This window comes from Syzygium oleosum, unplaced genomic scaffold (genome assembly GCF_021117445.2).
Source record: "Syzygium oleosum isolate NSW1041296 unplaced genomic scaffold, Sole_v2.1 Sole_v2.01, whole genome shotgun sequence".
Lineage (NCBI taxonomy): Eukaryota > Viridiplantae > Streptophyta > Magnoliopsida > Myrtales > Myrtaceae > Syzygium > Syzygium oleosum.
The window spans coordinates 29,233,648-29,258,231 of record NW_026607485.1 but is presented as its reverse complement, the minus strand read 5'-3'; the positions used below and the strand labels follow the sequence as shown (position 1 = coordinate 29,258,231).

General features: G+C 42.3%; 2 protein-coding genes across 2 annotated transcripts; one reads left to right on the top strand and one right to left on the bottom strand.

The window, feature by feature from the left end:
• The first annotated feature begins 1,135 nt into the window (after positions 1–1,135).
• Positions 1,136–7,722, top strand: LOC115665740 (disease resistance protein RPV1-like). Its single transcript, XM_056308647.1, has 6 exons — positions 1,136–1,647; positions 3,963–5,064; positions 5,537–5,809; positions 5,914–6,272; positions 6,552–7,257; positions 7,318–7,722. Exons 1-6 carry the CDS (start codon positions 1,136–1,138, stop codon positions 7,720–7,722), a joined length of 3,357 nt encoding a protein of 1,118 aa, XP_056164622.1.
• An 11,868-nt stretch (positions 7,723–19,590) lies between these two features.
• Positions 19,591–23,901, bottom strand: LOC115685200 (leucine-rich repeat receptor-like serine/threonine-protein kinase BAM1). Its single transcript, XM_030610223.2, has 2 exons — positions 21,266–23,901; positions 19,591–20,659 (listed from the first exon to the last, which is right to left on the bottom strand). The coding sequence occupies exons 1-2, from the start codon at positions 23,859–23,861 to the stop codon at positions 20,202–20,204; spliced, it is 3,054 nt and encodes a 1,017-aa protein (XP_030466083.1). The 5' UTR covers positions 23,862–23,901; the 3' UTR covers positions 19,591–20,201.
• Positions 23,902–24,584: the final 683 nt, after the last annotated feature.

The following is a 24,584-nucleotide window of genomic DNA, read 5'->3' as shown; positions in this document are numbered from 1 at the left end:
ACGAACCGGAACCGGTCGGTTCCGAACCGTGGCCATGACTAATTGGAAGACTTGGGAGTGTCTGAACCGTAAGAATCAAATTTTGAAGTCTGTTAAGTATTGCTAAGGTTTTGTTTTATTAGCATGGCTAAACTAAAGATTCATACGTTGGTAATAAAATTGTCTTGATTGGTTGATAAATGAATGCTCACTTCGTAAAATTACACCATATATCTCCAAAGCAAATATTCGAAGAACTCACTTCAGTCCGTTGCAACGTAGGGAACTTCAACTAGTTGGATAATAATGGTCTCCTGTCTCGATGTTATACATTATATTTTTGTTGCTACACAAATTCAGCACCTGCAGATTTTTTTACATTTGTTCAATAACTTTAATGATATTATCTCAGAGTGAATTTCTCACAACAAGTTCTCCTTACATGGAACATTCAAACTAAAAGATTACCGAGTTTATATATCTTTTTCCATGAAAAAATAATTAATCATATGGAGGGATCATCCGTAAAATCTTCCAATAACGCCCATGAAGAAGACAACTCGTATCCGTAACAAAATGCTAAAAACGAGCACGCCTCCCCGGCCTTGCAAAATCAGTTCTAGGGTGAAACCGGTTCGGAACTGATTTCGAAACCGGTTCTCAGTTAAAACCGGTTTAACCGGTTTAAAACCAAACCCTAAGTTGTCTTAAATTTAAGAACGCCGTATCCTTTCTACTTCACGCTCCTCAGATCTGGCCACTCTCTCGTCTCTCCAGCGGCGCCCTTCGTTTCTTTCTCTCTCTCTAGTCTCGCCTGAGCCGCCGTCTCGTCTGGTCTCTCTCTCGATCTCGTGGATTGCGGCGTCGCCTTTGTCTGTTGGCCGTCAATCAGCCCACTAGGTACTCCCTCTTTATGTCGGTTTCGTTTTCGATCTCTTCTTGGAATGTTTCGATTTCGGTGTGCTGTGATTTTGATTTCTTTGGCAGTCTGCCATCGCTGATTGATGGCTGTGAGTCGTGACTGACCACACCCACTCCTGTTTTTTCTTTCTTCTTTTGTTTTTAAACTGCCCTCAATTGATGTCTCGCCTCAAGCATGGTCATTGACAATTTTCGTTCAGCTCGATTCTGTCTAAAGTCCGGTTTGCTACTTGTGATGGCACCCTCCATTGACACATCAGGAATGGAGTTCGAGGTGTTCCTGAGTTTCAGGGGATCGGATACTCGGGACAGCTTTACTAGTTGCCTCTACCATGACATGGTGGAGAAAGGAATCCGCGTCTTTAAAGATGACAAAGAGCTCCAAGTCGGTGAGAAGATTGAGGAGCTTTTGAGGGCCCTCGATGACTCTCAAATCTACATCCCCATCTTCTCTGAGGACTTTGCTTCCAGTGCGTGGTGTCTCCGTGAGGTTGCCCGTATGGTCGATTGCACTTCAAAGTCGGACGGGAAGAAGGAGATCCTCCCGCTTTTCTTCGACGTGAGGCCGGAGGATGTCAAGAGCAGTACCGGATTGTACAGTAGTGCCCTGTCTAAGCTTGAGAAGGAGAAGGTGAAGTATGGCCATGAGGAGGAGAAGGAGAAGTATGACCCCGATGAGGTGAAGCGCTGGAGACATGCTCTTCGTGAGGTTGCAACTAGAGTTGGTTGGAAGCTGGAAGGAAAAGAGTAAGTTTCCACAACTTTTCCGTGTAATTAATTTTAATATAATTTATCAAGAAAATATTTATTTAAGATGAATTCTTATTGGTCGTCTTATACATTTAAGGTATGGATCATCTCTGTACTTTTACCTCATATTCAATCTAGTCTTCGAGTTATTAATTTCTCTATTACTTAGATGAAAAAAGTTAACTTGAATGTTATGTCATCGTCAAGTTGTTGAATGCTAAAGTTAGCGTCCCGTTTGGTTGTCAAAAACGTAAAACAATTTAAAACAGAAAAAGAAATAATTTTTAACAATTTAGAAAAAAAAAAAGTGGAAACGACAAACAGACAAATATTAATGCTTGTTCATTGTAGATTAAACGTACTGATTTTGTACTACTAGCATACGAACTAATTATATATTTGATCAATCTTCAAACTTCGCTTTAATGAAAATTAGTGTTCAACAAATAACAATTTATTAGTTTTATGTATATACGGAAACACCCGGCTATTATTAAAGTAACTAGATAGACGGCTATGGATGGTGAATTTTATCTGTAAAATCTGACCGCTCTCCCTCGGGTTTTAATGGTGCTTCTTGCAAAAAACAAAAAAATATGAAACATTAACATCACATTTAGTCACAGTAACAGCGTTATGTTCTATAATTATGATTGTAGGAGTATTTTGGAAATTTTGATAATATGATTCCTTTATTACATATCTTATTCATGAAACCAAAAGGCATATATATATATATGTTTTACCCAAAGAGTAATAGCTATTAAATTTCAGCGTAATAATTATTACATGGATGGTTACTAGAAGCGACAGTACACTTCGATAGCTCTCATATGTATATTGGTTCTCGTGAGTCTTATCATAACAAAAATTAGTTTTCAACAATGAACAATTTAATAGTTTTATGTGGAAAAGGAAACACGCGGGTCAGGTTACAAGTTCTCTAATATTATTAAAGGAACCATACAGTCTGCTATGGATGGTGAATTTTATCTATAAAATCTCCCGGCTCTCTCTTGTTTTTTAATGGTGGTTCTTGCAAAATTAAAAAAAAAAAAACATGTGAAACATTAAGAGCACGTTTAGTTGCATTAACACCCATATGTTTTATAATTTTAATTTTAGGAGTATTTTAGAAATTCTGATACTATTCCTCCTTTATTACATATGCTGTTCATGAAATTAAAGGGTGTAAAAGATTTATATTTTCAAACCAAGTAGAGTAATAGTTATTAAAACTTTATTATTTTTCAGCATAATAATTATTACATAAATGGTTATTAGAAGCAATAATCTTGCATCACACCCTCACTTTCTTTATAACTAATTTGACATTGGGAGAAGTTTAGGCTCCATTTGTTTACGAAATGTAACATTTTTGGAAAATATTTTTTGGGAAGTTATTTTTCAGTAAAATGACAATATTTTCTGCTGGCTGCCTAAGACCTAAAAATGAACTAAAAAATATATTTTGTCGTTTAGTAAGGAAAATTAATAGACACACTATTCGGGCGGAAAAATTACCAAAATTGCTGACGTGGATGCCTGCCGTCCGATTGACACGGCCGGAACTGACGTGAACAATTTTTACAATTTAAAAAATAATCCAAATTTTTAATAAAATTTTTATTTTAGTTGAGTTTTTTCTTCTTTTTTATTTTTATTTTTCTTTTTCTTTCTTCCTCCGCCGGTGGCCGGGCCTCGGCGACTGGCCACAAGAGAGGGCCGACCTTGCCGGCCTCGGGCGAGGCTCAAGCTCGCCAAATCTGGCGAGGTGACTTGGATATGATGTGTAAAGTGAAAATTTGTTAATGAGCATTCTATAACATGAGTTAATTATTGCTCATATTGAATATTTAACATGTCAAAGTTACTAAATTTAATTTTCGTTTATTTAATCTATGAATAAGTAGGACAAAATAGTCATAGAGATATAATTACATTCCTTTCAACTCTTTTTTCTTCTTCAACCAAATATTAAATGACCTAATTTCATTCATTTCCTATTTTTTCCTTTCGTAAGCATACAAACAATCATAAAATCCAACCACTGCTTTCTTTCAATCAACTTCGGAATCTTTTCCATTTCCTCTAAATCACTGCAATCAATAAGAGGCTTGGCAGTGGTTAGTGTTTAAATCCAACCAATGGGAATCTGGGCAGCAGCCCCAACAACTAATTCAGGCCCCTTACAATTTAGATAATTTTCATTGTGACTTGAGATTATTACATGTAAGTGGATTCAAATTTTTTATTTGAAAAACAGCCACCGTTTGTAAATCGTTCTTAATATATTTAGCTTATGTTGGCAGGTATGGTGAACTTATAAAACTAATTGTTCGAGAGGTTCTACTTAAGCTGAAGGGGAAGAACAGACGTCTTCCCGACCATCTAGTTGAAACGGATGACCTAGAATATATAGAGGAATTGTTGGATGTTGACTCTGATGACTATGTACGTTTCGTTATAATCCATGGGACGGGCGGTATTGGTAAATCAACTCTTGCTAGGGTTATCTTCAATCGATTCCGATCTAAATTCAATTGCAGCAGTTTCCTCGAAGATGTCCAAAGTCATCATCCTTTAGACATGCAAAAGAAACTATTATCTGAAACACTGGGGTCAAACTCTGCTCAAGAAATCTATGACACCAACGACGGGATTGATCGCATAACAAGAGGACTTCGCAAAAAGAAAGTTCTGATTGTTGTTGATAATGTGGACAAGGAGAAGCAGCTCGAGAACCTTGCAGGGAGCTGCGATTGGTTTGGTTGTGGAAGTAGGATCATTGTCACACTCAGGGACCTAAGGATAATACGAAATAAAGAAAACCAAACGCGACCTAGCAATTACATGGACTACTCAGTAAAGGAGATGGCTTTTGATCAAGCGATTCAGCTTTTCAGTAAGCATGCTTTTAGAAGCAATACTCCTTCGAAAGATTGCTACAAATTCTCAAAAGAAGTCGTTTCAAGTGTAGGAAAGCTTCCTTTGACTTTGGAAGCCGTGGGTTCTCTTTTCGCCAACACAGTCAAATCCGAGTGGGACAAGACATTGGAGAAGTTAAAGCAAGTCCCGCCTCATAATGTCCGAGAAACACTAATGATAAGTATCAACAAATTGGACAACACAGAAAGAGCCATATTCTTGGACATAGCATGTTTTTGCATCGGGGAGGATAAGACTTATGCGGACTACATGTGGCGTAGTATCAACCATTTTCCACACAGCGCAATTGATGTTCTTCTGCTCATGTCGTTGATAAAGATCGATAAAAACAATTGTTTCTGGATGCATGATGAAATTCGAGATCTAGGAAGGTACATTGTCAAGGAAGAGAATATTGAAGATGCTGCAAAGCGCCGTTGGGTGCAGATTGATAAGAATACTCTAGACATACTGAGGAGCAACAAGGTATAAGTTATTAAGGGTAGAAGATATAATCAATCCAGCAAAATCTTTATTCATTTTCTTTAAATTGAGAATATCGGTGGCCTGCTTTGTTTTCTAACTGGTAGAGAAATAGAAAGCAACTCTTAAAGAACAATAGTATATGTTTTCATGCCTTGCCCATGTGAAACGAGAAGAAAACTAACGCTCCGTTAGGTTAGTTGAAAATTTTCATTTCTTGGTTCAGTGAGAATGAAAATGACTGCTTTGTTTTCTTGAAAAGGTGTTTAGTTTGTGAAAAGATAGAGGACATTTTAAACATGCTTGGTTTGTCTTATTTTAAGTGAAAAAGAAGAGCAGCAATTATTTCGTTACAATTTGCGTTTGATTTAATTAATTTAGGGTCAAAGAAGAACTACTGATATTGTTGACTACTTGCATTGGTTTTTTACTCCTATGTTACACACTCATCTTTATTCTCTGTTGCTGCTGGCAGAAAAAAAGAGCCGTACAAGCACTCAGTTTGGGTATCAATCATGATTTCACACCTGAAGAAATATCCTGTTTGCCAAAGCTGAGGTTCCTTGAAGGGGCAGGACTGAATTTCGTAGGCGACTTCAAAAATCTTCTTCATAGTCTGATATGGCTTTCTTGGTGTGATTGCCCGCTGAATTTTTCGGCAACAAATCTTCACCTGGTGAATTTGGTTGTGCTCAACCTTTCAAGGAGCAAGATCACCGATGACTGGGGTGGATGGAGGCAAATCAAGGTACCAACACACCTCATTCATGTTCGCTTCAAATTCTATCAATTGACCTTGATAGTCTCATACTTTTTGTTAGCATGTCATACGCCTTTGTTTTTCCACTGCAGATGGCAAAAAAGTTGAAAATTCTAGATTTGACGCAGTGCTACAAGTTAACCAAGACACCTGATTTTTCAACGTTTCGCATGTTGGAGAAATTGATTCTCGCAGGGTGTAAGAAATTGTCTACGATCGATAGCTCAATTGGTAAGCTAAAATTGCTAAGTACTTTGAATATCAATGGATGTGAATCCCTCAGGGGGTTGCCCAAAGAAATCGGTTCTCTAGAATGCTTGTCAGAGATTATCATACCCTACTCAGACAATCGGTTTAAGCTTCCGGAGACGCTAGGCAATCTAAAATCTTTGACGAAGTTTGCAATTCCAATGCATCGTGGTATCAACCAACTTCCTTGCTCTATTGGAAGGTTAAATATCAAGCATTTGGTTTTGACTTTTTGCTTTCATCTACATGAGCTTCCGGACTCTATCGGAGAACTAAAATCATTGATCGAGTTGGATTTATATCATTCGGCGATCTCCATTCTCCCTGATTCCATTGGAAGGTTAACAAGTCTCACACATTTGCGTTTATCTAGATGCAAAAACCTACATGAGCTTCCGAACTCTATTGGGGAACTAGAATCATTAGTCAAGCTGGATTTAAAATTCTCGGAGATCTCCATTCTCCCTAATTCTATTGGAAGGTTAAAGAATCTCAAGCATTTGCTTTTGCATGGATGTTGGAATCTACATGAGCTTCCGGACTCTATCGGGGAACTAAAAGCACTGATCGAGTTGGATTTAGAATCCTCATGGATCTCCTTTCTACCTGACTCCATTAAAAATCTAAAGAGACTAAAAGTCTTAAAGATGGCACACACAAAGATACGCACAATACCTAGTGCTCTTGGAGGGGTGGAGACGCTCGAAGAGCTCGATGCCTCATTCTGTCAGCATCTCACGGATGAAATCCCGTGGGAAATGTGGAGCTTGACCCGTCTGAGGATCTTGAACTTATATGAGACCCCAATCTCAACAGTGCCCAAAAAGATCAGTGGTTTTTCTAGTCTTCAAATTCTTAAAGTTACAAGCTACCGACTTTGCCTGTTGCCAGAGCTTCCCTCAAGTTTGAAATGCCTAGTGGTTAAAGCTGCTTACTTCCCTGTTCTTCCCAACCTCTCGAACCTAGTTCATTTAGATCATCTTGAAGTGTGTAGAACACATGCAATTATCACATTTTGGAGTGCGAACGAGGTTATATCACCTTGGAAGGACGCCCGATCCATACATCAGCTTGCACGTAGCTTGTCAACCTTGATACTGGGTTGGATCCCGCAATTGCCAGATTTTTCCAACTTCAAAAGCTTGGCGGTTCTCTCTATCAGCGGATGTCCACTGCCGCACTTCGCTGTCCTTAAATACTTGGAGAGGTTAAGGGAATTGATGATATCGTCGTGCGAATTGCTGGAGAGCACACCCGATCTATCATGCTTGAAGAGTCTACAACAATTAGAGCTCGGTGCCTTAATCAAACTGGCAGAAATTCCAGGTTTGGGGGAGGTGGAATCACTGAAGTTTCTACACATTACCATGTGTAATATGATCAAACAATTGCCTAACCTGTCAAAGTTGAAAAATCTACATAGTCTCAAGCTAGAACATTGTGAAAAGTTGAGAGCCATCGAAGGCTTGAAAGAATTGAATTCTTTGAAGAAGGTGGAGATCAAACATTGCATGTCCCTGGAAAGGTTGCCCGATGTGCTGGCATCCACCAAGTTGGAGACAAATTGGATGCCGCCAGAAGCTGCAGAACACACCATTCAGTCTGCCGTGCCGGGGAAGCGATTGCGGCTTTGGGAATTTTGGGACGAATAAGCCTGAAGCGAAATGCATCATCCCGAAAGTGCAGAGACTTCCGATATAAACACACCGTGTTCGGGTTCAAGCTAGTGCCGTACTAAGGTGAGTGAGTGGCTTTGAACTCCTCGCAGATTTTCTTTGCATCCAAAGTGCGCCTCGGTCGTACGAAAGGTGGGGAAGTATAGCCTTGCCGAAATTGTCTGGTGCGTTTGATTACATGAAAACAAAACAGAAGTTTTCATTTCGGCTCTTGTTTGCTAATCTGCAGAGCTGGCTTTGGTAAAAAGCCAAAGAAAGAGCTGGCGGCGAGTTTTCAGAGTTTTGAGGCCCTGCACGTGGAACAGAGCCATATTTGCAACACACATTCACCACTTACATGAACTAATCCAAGTGATGCATGAAGTTATTATGCTTTATTCATTTCAATTATCTCTGAAGTATGAATTTATGATGTATCATTAGGCCTGGTGGCATCTCCTAGTGTTTGTGGTTTTTGCCAACGAAAGACTAAAACTACATACAATTTGTCATCCATCACACATTTGAGGAAACAATAATGGGGACTGCTGCAATAACCAAATCCGCTTATGGAAATGGCACCTACGTGCTACTCCCTGGCCAATGAGTTGTATCACACACATCAAGGACTTGTTTTGTATTTGAGGTTCAAAACAGCACATACTGATGGTTTACATTGAAGTAATATTATAATTACCCTAAGTTTAGAGAGTGGTCCTAGTTAATTGATTCGAGTGCTCTATTGGAGCTCGAGAACATGTGGAATCAACATTAAAGCCCATAGAAAATTAAAAAACGCTGCTGGAGATATGAAAAATTTAAAGCATAAGGACACTAAGGGCCCGTTTGGTAACGTGCCAAATAGTAAAAATTTCTGTTCTTTTGTTCCCAGAAATAGTTTGGGAACAGAAATGCGTTTGGTAAACTTTTTATTTCTCGGCACATTTTTGCAAAAATTTGTGCCGAGAAACAGTTTTGGAAGAGAAACAAGAAGTAAAAAAAGTTGCTTCTTGTTTCTCGCACAATTTTTGAGAATCAGTTTTTTTTCTTCTTTTTTTTTTTCTTTTCTTATTTTGTGGTGTTGTTCTTGGTGGCCGGCCGCCGGCGACCAGGGCCCGCCTGCCACCGCCCAGCCCGGCCGGGGCGCGAGGGCGTCATGGCCCTCGCCGGCCGCCGCGGAGGCGAGGTCGCCCTCGCCGGCGAGGGCGAGGGCCGGACCCTCGCCGCTCGGGCGAGGCGGCCTCGCTGCATCGAGCGAGGCCGAGCCTCGCCGTGGGTCGCGACGGCGAGGTCGGCCTCGCCCGGAGACGGCGAGGCTCGGCCTCGCCGTCGCGACCCACGGCGAGGTCGGCCGCAGGTGGGTCGCGACGGCGAGGCCGAGCCTCGCCTCTCGGGCGAGGCCGACCTCGCCGTCGCGACCCACGGCGAGGTCGGCTTCGCCGTGGGTCGCGATGGCGAGGCTCGGCCTCGCCGCTCCGGGCGAGGCCGAGCCTCGCCGTCTGCGGGCGAGGCCGCCTCGCCCGGGCGGCGAGGGTCCACCCTCGCCCTCGCCGGCGAGGGCGACCTCGCCTCCGCCGGCGGCCGGCGAGGTCCGTGACGCCCTCGCCGGCCCTGGGCTATGGCCGGTCGCCGGCAACCGGCCATGGCCAAAGAAGAAAGTAAAAAGAAAAAAAAAATTTAAACAATTCAAAATATTATTAAAATATTATTTGGGAACATAAATTTTGTGTAGTTACCAAACGCATTTATGTTCTTTTCTACTCTAGGAATAGAAATTTTGGACATTTATCAAACGCCTTCAAATACTCAGAAATTGTTTCCGGGCACAGAATAAAAAAAAATCATTTCTGTTCAGAAATAGCGCCCGGGCACAGAATGGTATTCATGCGCACCCTAAAAATGCCGAAAGTTTTATACAGCGCATACTTTAGTGCTAAAAGTTTTCACCGGCTTACTTAAGTGCTGAATCGGAGAAAAAACGATAACTTAAATGCCTCCAACGAGAAATTCTAGTAAAAAATATTACATAGCTTTTATAGTAAAAAGTTTAATCTGACTTGGCATTTTTACATAAAAAATGAGTTCACGTGGACTTCCTTAGCTAATGCCCCACGAAGAAGAAAGAGTAGCCCGCGAATCCAGGCCTCAATTCTCGGCTGTCAAGTGCAATTCCGACAGAGAGAAAGAAGACGAAGACACCTCCGTTCTGGGGCCTTTGGGGCGGCAATCCCGGCAACGCCCAGCTCATGACCTTCTTCCTACTCTGCTCTTTAGCAACCTCTCTCTCGTCCTTCGGATCTGTCTCCTTCAGGTTCGGTACCTTCATGAGATTTTCAAATGCTTTAACCAAATGCATCACTCTCCCGCAGCCGCTCACACGCACACTCTTCCTCACCTCTTCCATCAACTTGTCCCTCCTTCTCTTAACTGTGGGAACCCTCACTTGAATCAGAGCAGCATCGATCTGACCCAGCTCGCAAAATTTAGAATCCTCGAGTGGAGATGACCAATTTTCCTCAATTTTCCCCTGAAACCCGTCTTCATTCCCCAAATCATGTATCATCAATCGATTCTCTATCTATTCTCCTAGTTCAATCAACTCACTGCCCCCACCGTCCTTGCTCTTAAAAAACTCCTCCTGCGGAGTTTAGGGTTTATATTTGGGGCAAAATATGTAGACGACGTTGTTTAGGGATATATATATATATATATATATATATATATATATATGCTAACTGGGCACACCGACAAGCCACACGTTGATAGGAGAAATTAATAAAATACGGCCACGTCGGATTTTCGGCAACCCAAATCGGAGTTGACACTTCAGTGGTCGTTTTTTTTCAAAAGTGGCACTAAGTGATTCGAAAAAAACTTTTGTCACAATAGTGAACGCCGTACGAAACTTTTGGCACTTCTAGTATTCATATTCGGTACATACAATGACTCTTATGAAGAACCTATATGGTCATATACTATTTGTATTTGTGATCATGACCAATGTCTTTCCGTAATATGAAAGTATTAAGATGCAGTTATAGAAGCAAGCTGTTGTACCCTAGTAATTAGACCGTGTTTTTCTCCATTTCTACTCGGAAGAAACCAGCCTTCCTATTGGTGAGTTACAAATATAAACACTACCCGCATTTCACTTTTATGAAGTTTACATGTGAGTGATATCCATATTTTATAACCCATCGATCAAAATCATTGTTGGAAAAAGTTTCCTCCAGCCACAGGTGAAGGAAAATATGACCTCTATCTTGCAATATTCTGAATCTCCTTTCCGGATGAATAAATAGATGTAACTAGATCTCTTCGAAAGAGGGAAAATTGTCTAAAAAGTTATAAAGTTATTGCACTTTTGTCAATTCAGTCATAAACCTTTCAAGTTTGTCAATTGAGTCTTAAATCTTTTCACTTGTTGCAAATTGAGTCCATATGGCCAATTTAGCCACTCGGAGCTAACGTGGATGCCGACTGTCTAGCCACCGTTAACATGGCAATTTTAAATATTTTTTTGAATTTTTTATTTTTTTTTCTGGCTGTCTTCCTCTGGCCGGTCCGGCGACCGGCCAGACACCGACGAGGTCGAACCGACTAGAGGCGAGGGCCGGCGAGGTCAACCTCTCCGGCCTCTGGTGAAGCTCGCCCCCGCCGGCCACTAGCGAGGGCGAGCCTCACCGGCCCCTGGCTGGGCGAGGCGAGCGAGGTCAAACCTCGCCCAACCTCGCCGTCCCGACCCAGGCAATGGCAACAACGAGGTCGGCCTCACCCAGCCAAGGCGAGGCCAACCTCGCCATCGCGACCCAGGGAGACCTAAGCGACAGTGACGGCGAGGTCAACCTCGCCTTGGTTGGGCAAGGCTAACCTCGCCATTGCGACCCAGGGAGACCCAGGCGATGGCGACGGCGAGGTCGGCCTCGCCCAGCTAAGGCGAGGCCGACCTCGCTGTCGCGACCTAGGGAGACCCAGGCAACAGCGACGGCAAGGTCGGCCTCGCCTTGGCTAGGCGAGGCTGACCTCGCCATCGCAACCCAAGGAGACCCAGGCGACGGCGACGGCAAGGTCGGCCTCGCCTTGGCTGGGGGAGGTCCTAGATCTAGCGAGGCCGACCTCACCGTCGCAACCCAGGCGACGGTGAGGTCAGCCTCGCCGTCACCGTTGCTTGGGTCGGGACGATGAGGTCGAGCAAGGTTCGACCTCGCTCGCCTCGCCCAACCAGGGGCCGGTGAGGCTTGCCCTCGACAGTGGTCGGCGGGGGCGAGCTTCGCCAGAGGCCGACGAGGTCGACCTCGCCGGCCCTCGCCTCTGGCCGATTCGACCTCGTCAGCATCTGGCCGGTCGCCGGACCAACCAGAGGAAGAAGACCAGGAAAAAAAAAAGGAAAAAAATCAAAATTAAAAAAAAATCAAAAAAAATTATTAAAAAATATTTAAAATTGCCACGTCAGTAGTGCCCGGACAGTTGGCGTCCACGTCAATTCCAAGTGGCCAAAATTGGCCGAATGGGCTCAATTTGCAAGAAGTAAAAGGATTTAGGACTCAATTGGCAAACTTAAAAGGTTTAGGACTGAATTGGCAAAGTGTAATAGGTTTAGGACTTTTTGGATAATTTTCCCCTTCGAAAGACGTATACATCACACATTCTCTGGATGAAGGAAAATCTTTGGTTTCCAACAATTGAATGCTTTATAAAGTTTGTCTTGCAAATATAAATAACTGACTAGAGTGGACTTAGTTCATGGTTGGTTGCAAAAGAGAATGCAAATTCATGATATTTACCTGCCCCACAATTTCCTCCCGTTTTCAACTTTATCCTAAAATATCCAAGCAACCAAAATGCCTCAAAAAGTTTCGACCCTATTGCGAAAGTCTCTTGTCCACTGCATTTCTCTTTCCTCTCTTATATTTTATGCATGCCTTTGCAACTGAATTGATTTGTCAAAAGAAGTCGTGGAAAAACACGAAAGGTAGAGTCACGCATGTGTCTCCCCACTTTCGCTTTTTTCCCAACATATCATTTCAGATTGTACCAGCGAATTATGAAGAGATTCTCTCTTCATTTTTTTTTCTGTTTTTTTGCATGAAAGATTCAATGATAGGAACTTCTGTGAATGTACACGCAGTGCATGGAGTTTTCATGCAATGGATCATGCTAAACTTTACAGCTAATTGAATGAGATTTGCATTTATGTCTAGTTATTCTTTAGCTATAGTATTAAGGTAGGGAGGACTAGGAGTCTCTATCACTTGGCACAGATTATAACTTACATTGATTCTATTTGGACAACATGTTTTCTAATTTAATATGGCATTTACTTTGTCTGCTTTTATCTCGATTTCGAAGGCATTTGGCAGAGCCATTTAAGTGAGTACCCTTATTGGCTCATGCGCTTGCCAGGATTTTGTCGATTTGCGCTTATGGAAACAAAAAATCAAACAACAAGTATTAGCGTCAATCATACACACGCTCGTGTTAACTAGAGAGAACACTGACATTAACGGCTTTTAATACACTTAAAAACAAGACTGTTTGTACAGTGTTGCAGCTTTATTAGGTGTCCGGCAAATTTTTCGTTAGTTATAGGAGCTTATTGCAGCATTGCTTTTCAATGATTTCAATTCCATGTATTTCCTTTCAATGTAGATTTTCAATTCCAATGTCAAAAGGGTTCGTAACCCTAGTCAAAGGGAAGAAGCAACATTAAAACTAGGTCTGCCATTTTACCAGCATCGTGGACTTTTCACTTTTCTCTCTTCTTCTGCTCATGATTCGCATTTATGTCCGACACCAAGATCTTCCTTCCCAATTATATATTGCTCATTTATATTCACGGCGCCATTCAATGCCCACTCTTGTTCGCATAACGTGCATGCGCGGCAATTGAGTTATGTACCCGGAAAGTTGTTTTCATTAAAAGAGTATTTCTTTTGTGAAAAACTTTTTGATGGAGAAAAATGTTCTTCGTGAAAATTATTTTCGAAGAAATGACTGGTTTTCGATCGTTTGGTGGTGTACCTGAAAACGAGACGAATTTTTTTTTCGATTCATAGATGTTACTATCTTTCAAAAATATAAGTCCCATACCCAAGTGAAAAATTATAAAATCAAATGATGATTTAAGTATGCTTATTTTCCTTGATCGAAAAGTCTTTTCCATTGACTATCATCCACTTTCAGCAAACCAAGCACATGAAAATTTGATAAATCATTTTATAAAAATCATATGCATAAAAATAAGGGTTAATGACACGAAAAACCCCAAACTGATACATATGTGATAAATATACCACAAACTAATTTTTTGATCATAAAAAAACCCCAAACTGGTACACTTGTAACAAATTTACCCCAAAGAAATTTTTTGATTATCAAAAACGCCAAACCGGTACACTTGTGACAAATTTACCCTCCGTTAAATTGGATTAATACCACGAAAAATCACAAATTGATAAACATGTGAATAACGAAGGGGTAAAATCTAAAATCGGTACATCCATTAACTATCACGTATCATCCAACCCAACAATTTGATGGTAAATTTAATGGAAACAAACGAAGGGTAAATTTATCGCAGGTGTACCAGTTTGAGATTTTTGGTAATTAAAAAATTAGTTTAGAGTTGTCACAAGTGTATCAGTTTAGAGTTTTTTGTAATATTAATCCTAAAAGAAAATACGCCCTAATTTCGCTAGATAATTTAAAGAAAATCATTGCTACTATATTCTGCCTCACTAATACAGAAGTAATCATGCTACGTGGATATTGACCCACTTTCTTCATTGTCTTCACCCATTTCTCTATCTCCAATGTTGCCCCTTTTTCTCCCTTTCTTCCTTTTTTTAAATTTTATTTTTGACATGCGTTTATCTGTGTCTCGTTTAATTCTTTCTTTTCTTTTTTCCGGTGAAATTATTAAACTAGTGAACTTATGGGAGAGACTAATGTAGGATGGGAAACAAACTAGAATTTTTATCTGATTAACCGGTATTTGTTGTTTTCTAGAAAATTTAGGTTCCTTAGCATTCTAGATTCTCGTTTTAGGTTTTTAGAGGAAAACTGTACCAATAGTCCCAAACGTTTCTCCAAATGTATAATCAAGTGCTAAGTTTTTTATTTTGTGTAATCAAATTCTGAACGTTTCGTATTGGATGTAATTTAGGGCACGGATGATAATCAGTTCGTTCTCCGACCCAGTTTCCAGTTAGAAATGAATTTTTCTATTTTTATTCCCCATATGAGTTTCTGAGCAAAAAAGTAACGTTTGATAACGACACAAAATTTCTATTCCCGAATTAGAAATTCGTTTGATAGCGTCGATATAGAATTTGTACATCGGCGGGTGGAGGGCGGCGGCGGAGGAGGAGGTGACAGCGGCAAGCAAAGGCGATCGACAGGAGGCAGCGGCCGGTGACCAATGGGCATGGGCGGCAAGGGCAAGCTATGAGAAGAATTGTTATTTCTATTTATGGAAAAGTAGAAAATTTCTACTTCTCATTGTCGTTCCAAACCTATTCCTTGACTAAAAATTTGTTTCGAAAATAGAAAAATGAAATTGCGTTGCCAAATGAATTTCTGTCCCAAACCCCATTCTTGGAAACAAAAAAATAGAAAAACAGAGAAATACAATGGTTATTATTCGCGTCCTTAGTCCATCACGAGTTGGACTCGTTCCTCATGAAAATGTAGTCATCTTTTTTGTTTTTTCCCTTTCGAAGAGATCAGCTTACACTAGAAAATGGATAGAGCTAAACGTGAACCAAATCATGTGCATGCAGGCACTAAGAGATATATGCAAAAATGAGTTTTATGTTGTTTTGGAATTGAGTAATTGATTTTCTGAGAGCATCCAACCAATTTCATGAGTCGTGAAATAATCGCATTGTCTACCAATAAGCATGCGGCCTTACTAGTAAAGGGATTGGGAGGTGGGGACGATAGTATTATAGGTGCGGGGTTCGACTCTCACGCTCTGCAAAAAGGCAGAGCATAAATCTGAACGTGAGAAGAGTTAGAAATAGGACCGATCAAAAAGAAATAATCCCGCTGCCTTAAATTACTTTTGTGCCACTTCTCACACAAATATGTTTGTCATTTTCAGGATGCCCTTTTTCAAGGTTAAAGTTGGAAAAATGGACCGACCCAGAGCAGAGAATTTCATGTGCTTCACCGAAAAAGATGGGTTGGATTTTTGTTCGTTTAAAGACAAACACAGGTACCTCCCGCGCAGGGTCGTGCGTTCCGACCTAGTTTCTGCAAAAGTTTTTTGGCATTTTTGAGAAAAAAAACCAACTTTATGTCTCCCTTCAACTTTTCTACTTTTGCTTTGCTTCCACAAAATAATGCAGACTAAGTTTTTTTCTTGATTTGGTGGATTATTTTATTTTTTGTAAATATAACATTAAGAATTAAACTTATTCTTTCATTAATTTTGGTCGGTTGAAGCTAACATGTTGATTAGGCTGACCAAAAGTTAATTTTAGAGACAAGATAGAAAACTGAATTATGGCATGGCCATTGAAGCGTGTAGTCACTTTCTAAAAGGCAACTATTGCCCTCGGGATACATTGAAACCTACAAAAACTCTCAAAATATACAAGAAAATTGGAACAAGAGAAATTAAGTCCGAAAGAAAATATTTATAATAAATGGAATGCACCAATTGTTATCTGCAATTAGGCTACTAACAACCGTAATTGTTCATAATTCGAATTCAATAGATGTAAAAATAAGTAACGATTGCAAAAAAAAAAAAAAAAGTGAACACTTGTTCAAAACTCAAGCCCAAGATGCCCAAGTGCTTAGTCAAGATGAATAATGACGTAAGCCCATTTAATGCTCTTAGACCATCAGTGAGTCCCACACACTTAAGCAATAACAGTTTTATCTTTCTATTAACTTTAGGATGTGGGACTTGTTCCAAATACTTTTAACATTACAAACTATACTTACAAAACCTATTGAAAATCCGGTTGATTTTATAATCGATTATCGATCCTATACTTTGATAAGCCCAAATCGATCTTTTATTTTGGCATCGATTTTCCACATCATATTTTTTGCTGGGAAATTTCCCAATCAAGCCTAAATCTTTTTGTATGGATGTCAATTGAGTCCTAAAATTTTTAATTTTTATCAATTTAGTCATAAATATTTGCGCGAAATGACAATGCAATTCTTTAGCCCAATTTTCTCCATAAATTGTTAAAGTGGCAATGTGCCATGTAGGGTGGCCGGGGACGACTAAAACATCACGTCATCGTTGAGTGTATTATTTTTGACGTGAAATTTAATAAATAGAAATAACCGAAAATCTGTTCATGAACAAGCATCACAAAGGAAAATAATCTACATTTCACTGTGATATTTGTTATTGCAGAAATCGCCACCCTTTTTTTTATAAAAAAAAAAGAGCTTATTATTTTTTTTAGTGGAAAAAAAGAGCTTATTAGATATGGCAAAACTTTGAGAAATTATTCAACGAGTTTGGTATATATTCCAAAATGCATCTAAATTGTCGGGTGCAATGAGATTAAGATTCATCACATTTATAGATGCGACATTTCATATTTGACGGTCCAAATACATACATGCATACATACATATATATATACACATACATATATATATACACATATCTTTCTCACTAAATAATGGCTTAAAATCAATCAAGTCATTGTCGAACACGCCATACAAACCCCAAAACCCACCACAAAATATTAACAAACACAACCAAAAAAAAGAGGACGACGCGGGGTTTTTGTCATGGACCAAGCACACGCTTCACGCATGAAACCAAACTTGCCTAAATCATGTCATGCTCTAAAATATAGGACTATCCGAATGATTTTTCGTGACGCTAATAAACTCCCATGAAATAATTGTCGTGTCATATCATGTCATGCTTAAAACTCCCGATTTTAGATTTTTCCTGCTTTTTTACTATATTTTTAAATTCCCAATGAGATGAAAAGGTGTTACCATTCTAAATTGCGTAGTGCTATTTACATGATAAGATGAAAGTTAAATCCCCCCATGATACAATAAAAGTGCAATTTAACTCGACGTTTTGCAATATAAAACCTAAAATGAGGGAAGTCCCAAACTTTGTTAAAACTTAAATCTTCATAAGTTTGGTTAAAAAATTTCAAGTTTGGTGATAAACCAAACCTAAAGTGACATAATTGTACACTATTGTAGCACAAAATACCAATCCATGTACCGTATTTCATATTTACGAAAGGACTAATACTAGGCACACAGGCTGCGTAACATTTTTTCTACACATGCCGCATCTAACACCATTGATAGTAGTAACTTGCTAATATTCAAATTACTCATATCAATGGTGTTAGACATCGGATGTGTATAAAAGATTTGCGCGGTCGTGTACCAAACGTTTAATCTTTGCGAAAATGCATTTCACATTCAATCAAATACAAACGGACTTGCGAATATCCAATTTGAGATTTATGTAAAAGAGGAGTCAGAAGAAAAGTGGTTTAATTGCCTTTTTTCGGTACAATAATAACCCATGAAAACCAAAGCTTATCACATCACTCAATGGAAAAAAGGAATTACTAATGATATCAAGGAAGAGAGATTATCAACATTCTTCAGGATATAATGTAAATATCATATGGTCATCTATTGAATCCTAAACCAAATCAAATGCCTCACCCCCAACAAGCTGGTCAATTTCATCTTAAAGGGAAAGGCAGTGGTGGTGGGAGAATTAAATGACCAAATTGGACCATGTCCTCTCCTGCTTCTGCCCTAGGGCAAAGTGTTGCTACCTTAGCTAACCAACTGACCTCTCTTGCTGTTCAATTGCGATTCATGTAGGCCCTTATATATTCCAAAATGCATCTATATTGTCGGGTGCGGTAAGATTAAGATCCATCGCATTTATGGATGCGACATTTCATATTTGACGGTCCAAATACATTTTGATATATAGGCATTTTATATTTGACGGTCCAAATACATTTTGATATATATATACACACCCCTTTCTCACTGAATAATGGCTTGAAATCTTTGGAGGGAAAGCTGCTGGCTCCCACACAATCAATCAAGTTGCCTATGTCAAGTCATTGTCGAATACACCATACAAATCCCAAAACCCACCAGAAAATATTAACAAACACAACCCAAAAATAAAAGAGGACGACGCGAGATTTTTGTCATGGACTTAGCACACTTCACGCATGGAACCAAACTTGCCTAAATCATGAAATCAAATGATGTCGTGCTCTAAGATATAGGACTGCTTTCGAACGATTTTTCGTGACACTAACAAACTCTCAAGAAATAATTATCGTGTCATGTCACGCTCGAAGTTACCGGTTTTAGATATAGGATTTGCCTAAAAAGATTGCGTGGTCGTGTACCTAATATTTATCCTCTGCAAAAATGCATTCCACGTTGAATCAAATACAAACTTGAGAATACCCAATTTGAGATTTATGTAGAGCAGTCAGAAGAAAAGTGATTTAATTGTGGTTTTGGTATAAGAATAACCCATGAAAACTAAAGCTTATCGCATCACTCAATGGAAAAAGGAATTACTTATGATATCAAGGAAAGAGAGATTATCTACATTCTTTAAGATATATTATTTTATGGTTTTGTCTTGTATCCAAAGCCAAATCAAATGCCTCACCCAACAAGCGGGCCAATTTCATCTCAAAGGGGAATGCCAGTGGTGGTGGGAGAATTAAATGACCAATACAATAGGACCATCATGTCCTCTCTTGCTTCTGCCCAAAGGCGAAGGGTTGCTACCTTAGCTAACCAACTGGCCTCTCCTGCTGTTCAACTGCGATTCATGTAGGCCCTTACAGAAAACACATAGTCCCGTTTTACCAAAAAGACAAAATATAAAATAGACCAAGTTAGAATAAACTTGGAAACCAGCCAATGGCATCCCCAAACAACCTAAAAGTCTTGGTATAAAGCCCTGAAAAATAGAAACTGGGAAAGTCATGGTTGTTAAAACTTAAAACCTAAAAGTGCCTCACTCCCAATAAACAAAATGTGTATGTAGATCAGCACTCACCCATTGATGTCCCTTTCAAGAGCCATCTAACACCAATTTAAAACTTACTGTACTGACTCTGCTCCTCCATCACTCACCCTTGTTGTTCACCTCTGTAAAACTCAGTTTCTGCTGCAGAGGAGGCGGCACTCACAAACTGTGCCATGAAACAGGACACAGAGGATTGATGAAGACAAGGCACCATAATTTATAAAATCAAGAAAAGAAAATTTATCAATCCTGCTGTACAAAAGAGAGAAAAAAAAGAAAGAACTTCAAACATTTGAACTCCTTAAAGTTAGAACACCCCCCCAACCACCCAAAAAAGGAAAAAAAATTCAGAAAAAATAAGACAAATTTATGAAAGAAAATGCTAACCCAACTCATTGAAAACCTAGAGAGGTAAAAGAAAGAACACTCCCAGCAAAACAGATCAAATGCTAAGAAGATCCACCGGGGGCGATTGCGGCACCGGTTGTTGTTGCTCCTTCCCGTCTTTCGTCACCGAAGACTCGAGTGCTGAGCCTTGTGGTGGCAAAGACTGCGGCACTACCGCATCTCCCTTGGCCGAGCCCGGCGGCCTCGGGCGCTCCGTCAGGATCTGGACGACCTCTCGCATCGTGGGGCGCTCCACCGCCTGTTCCTCGACGCACAGCATCGCGACGTAGAACACGTGCATGGCCTCGTGGAGCGGAACGGACGGGAGCCTCAGATCGAGGATCTTCTGGACCTCCTCCTTGTTCGAGTTCGTCATCTTTCGCACCCACTGGACTATGTCCACTCCGTCCCCAAATTCTCCAACCGGCCTCCTCCCGCTAACTAGCTCTAATAGAACCACCCCGAAACTGTAGACGTCGCTCTTCTCGTCCACCTTTAGAGTGTACGCATATTCTGCATACATCAAACAAAGAAAACAACTATTGAAAAACCGTCCAAGCAAATCAGAGAATTAAACAAGCACCAAGTCAAAGGTTAGTTGACAAATTTCGCTAAATCAATTGACAAAGGAGGTACTAAGAAAGTATCCGGATTTGAATTCACGAGTTGGTCAGTCCAAATGGTCCCTGTCAAAACACTAGGCCACAGTAGCGGATAAGATGTCTCGGTGGTTCAGGCCTTGAGGGTGGACCGTCATATAATTCATGTGCTATGAAAGCTGTATCAATCTTTACTTTCGGGCTGTCGAAAAGGATTGATTGTGAATTTTTTAAGTTCCAAGAAGAAAAAATAAATAATTCATTGGAGACAAATTCTTGTAACATGGACATGAGGATCAAAAACAGGCATAAACAAAGGAAGAAACTGGAGCACACATATGTTACCCAAAATTCAAACAGTGACAGTAAAATCTCAGTCAAAGGTCAGCTCAGCAAATTTTTTTGATTATTGACCAAGTGAATCATAGCCTCTAGTACAGATCGAGTACTTTCATTTCACAAATCAAACAAAACATCTATCATAACAATTTGTGACTAAATTTCAAGATCGAAAACGCACCTGGTGCTATGTACCCATATGACCCGGCAATAGCCGACATGCACTCCGATGTACCCGAGTCCTGTAGGAACTTCGCGAGCCCGAAATCGGCGACGTGAGCTTCGTTATTCAGGTCGAGGAGGATGTTATTCGACTTCACGTCCCGGTGGACGATCAGCGGCGAGCAATCGTGGTGGAGATAGCACAGCCCCTTGGCCGACTCCACGGCGATCTTGTACCGCGTCTCCCAGTGCAAGTGCCCGCCTTTCTTGCCGTGCAGGACCTCGCCGAGGCTCCCGTTGGGCATGTACTCGTAGACCAGCAGATTCGTCTCGTGGTTCGAGCAGAAGCCGAGCAGCCTCACGATGTGGCGGTGCCGGATCCGCCCGAGGGTCTGGATCTCTGCGTTGAACCCGTGGTCGTGGGATGACCCCCGACTCATGGCGGGGAGTCTCTTCACGGCGACCTGGTCGCCGTTGGGCATCGCCCCTTTGTACACGATGCCGGCCCCGCCCTTCCCGATGATGTTGTCCTCCTTCAGGCAATCCAGGATGTCATCACAGGTGAAGTCCAGGCGCTGGAAAGCAGTCAGTTTCCACGCTCGGGACTCGCCCGCCTTCTTCAGCGACCGGGCTTTGATGATCGCGGCGATCGCGAACACGATCGAGCAGACGAGCAACCCAATCACAAGCAGTAGCTTCAGGGAGGCAGAGAGCGGACCCTTGGCGTGCGCTGGATGAGTCCCATTCCCTACCCCGTCCTTGCAGGGACCCAAGTAAGGACCACACAGATCAGGATTGCCCAAAAACGATGTGTAATTGAAATAGCTGAACTGGCCGGTGCCCGGAACCAGACCAGAGAGATTGTTATATGAAAAATCGACGGATGTCAAGCTCTGCATTGTGGATATTGAGGTAGGGATATTGCCAACGAGATGATTCCTCGACAGGTTCAAGTAGTTCAGTATCCTCATTCCGGTGATCTCGTTCGGAATCTCGCCCGAGAGGTCGTTCCGGCTGAGATCGACGAAAGTCAAGAGCTTGCACCGGCTGATCTCCGGGGTGACTGGGCCCGAGAACTTATTGTGGCTGAAGTCCATCTTGGAGAGCTGCTGCAACCGCCCGATCTCGGCCGGGATCGGGCCCGAGAACTTGTTGCCGTCCAAGAGGAGCTTCTGGACTCCAGAGAAGTTGCCAATGCTCGGCGGGAGAGACCCAGATAACTGGTTATTGGAGAGACTAACCTGACCAAGTTTCGCAGCAACAGAGCCATCGGTCACAGGGAACTCGCCCTCGAGAAGATTGTCCTGCAATTCGACCTGAGAGAGCACGGGGAGCCCGAAGAGCCCCTTTGGGATCGACCCGTTGAGGAAATTCTCGCCCATTCGGATCCTGCTCAGAGACTGGCACTCGCCGAGCGATTCCGGGATCGGGCCGAACAAGAAATTTCCGAGCGTGATCAATGTGTGGAGCTTATTGCCCTTGCACATATCAGGAGGTAGAGTGCCGGTCAGTTTGTTGGAGGAGAGATCAAGAAGCTGGAAATTCCCGTTCCCTCCGAGCTTCTCCGGGATGCTTCCGGTGAAGTTGTTCTCCCACAGCTGCAGCACCTGCAGCTGCGGCAATTCGCCGACGAAGTCGGGTATAGAGCCGTGGAGCTTGTTCCGGAACAGGTTCAGGAGGGTCAGGTTCTTGAGCTCGGCGAAGGAGGCGGGGATTTCGCCGGACAGCATGTTGTTCGACAAGTCCATGGACTTCAAGCTCTTCAGCTGGCCGACCTCCGGGGTCAGAGACCCAGAGAGCGAGTTCACCTGGAGGAACAGAGTGTCGAGCTTCTGCAACCTGCCGATCTCCGGCGGGATTTCGCCGGAGAGCCCGCAGCTGGCGGAGTCGAGCCGGACCAGCTCCGTCAAGTTCCCGATCTCCGGAGGCAGGCCGCCGTCGTAGCTGTTGTAGTACCCGATGTAGAGCTCCCGGAGGCTGGTCAGGTTCCCGATCTCCGGCGGCACGGCGCCCTCGAGCTCGTTGCCGGAGACGGCCAGGTACTCCAGGGACTCCCAGCGGCCGTACTCCGGCGGGATTTTGCCGGTGAAGAAGTTGCCGCCGAGGTGGAGGTGGCGGAGGCTGGGCAAGTCGACGACGGTGAGGGGCAGCTCGCCGGTCATGTTGTTGTTGTAGAGGTCCAGGACCTGGAGCCGCTTGAGAGCGGAGAGCTCCCTGGGGAACGTGCCGTTGAAGACATTGTTGGAGAGGTTGAGGAGGCGGAGGCCGGAGAGGGCGGAGAGCTCCGAGGGGACGGGGCCGGAGAGCTGGTTGGCGGCGACGGACAGGTTGGAGAGGAGGCGGAGGTGGGCGACGTCGCCGGAGAGGGTGCCGGAGAGGTTGAGGCCGGAGATGTCGAGGGCGACGACGCGGCGGCGGGGGTCGCAGGCGACGCCCGGCCACGTGCAGTGGCTGGTGGAGGCGTTCCAGGAGGCGAGGGAGGAGGAGGCGGGGTCGCCGGTGATGGCGGACCTGAGGGAGAGGAGGGCGCGGTACTCGGGGACGGCGGCGGAGAGGGAGAGGAAGGGGTGGCGGTGGAGGTGGAGGAGGAGCAGGAGCAGGAGGAGGATGCGCATTTTGGGCTGTTCACTGTCTATCTGTGCAAAGAACTCCAAGGTTGTCTCTCTCTGCCCCTCTCTCTCTCTCTCTATCCTCTGGTCCTATGGTTCTAGAGAGAGAAAGCTCTACCCTTGTCCTCTGGTTCTAGAGAGAGAAAGGTAGGGGGGGAAGGAGGAGGAGGAGGAGGAGGTGGTTTGGGAGGGAGTGGGGGGGAGACAGTGAAGGGCAGAGGCAGAGAGACCAGAGAGAGTTGATTATATTGTGCCATTTTCTTTTTAATTGGATTAGTTTATTTTTGTTTTTATTTTATTCTATTTTTTGTATTTGGATAATGATTTTTTTTGTTTTTTTTTTTTTCTGGGTGAGAGTGAGAGGGGGTACATTTTACAGATGTAATGCAGTTTTGAGGGGAGGTGAGATATTTGTGACTTTCACTATCAAGGGGCAAGAAAGGAAGATGAAAATTGTGTTTATTTCTTTTTATTTTCCTCTTCTGAACTTTTCTTTGTGAGAGTGTGTTTTTTTTTGTGAGCAAGGATCATTATTTTTCTCACTTTTTGTGGGGAGAGTTGGTTTCCGCCTGATAGGTCGCTTTTTATGTTGCGTTTGGCGTGACCGAATGGAATTGAGCGATGGAATGGAATGAAATCGAAACTCTGATTTTCTTGTTCGATAGTTTGTGGAAATGGAATGGGATGGAACGAGAATTCTTCCGTTTGGTTATAAAAGAAATATTACAG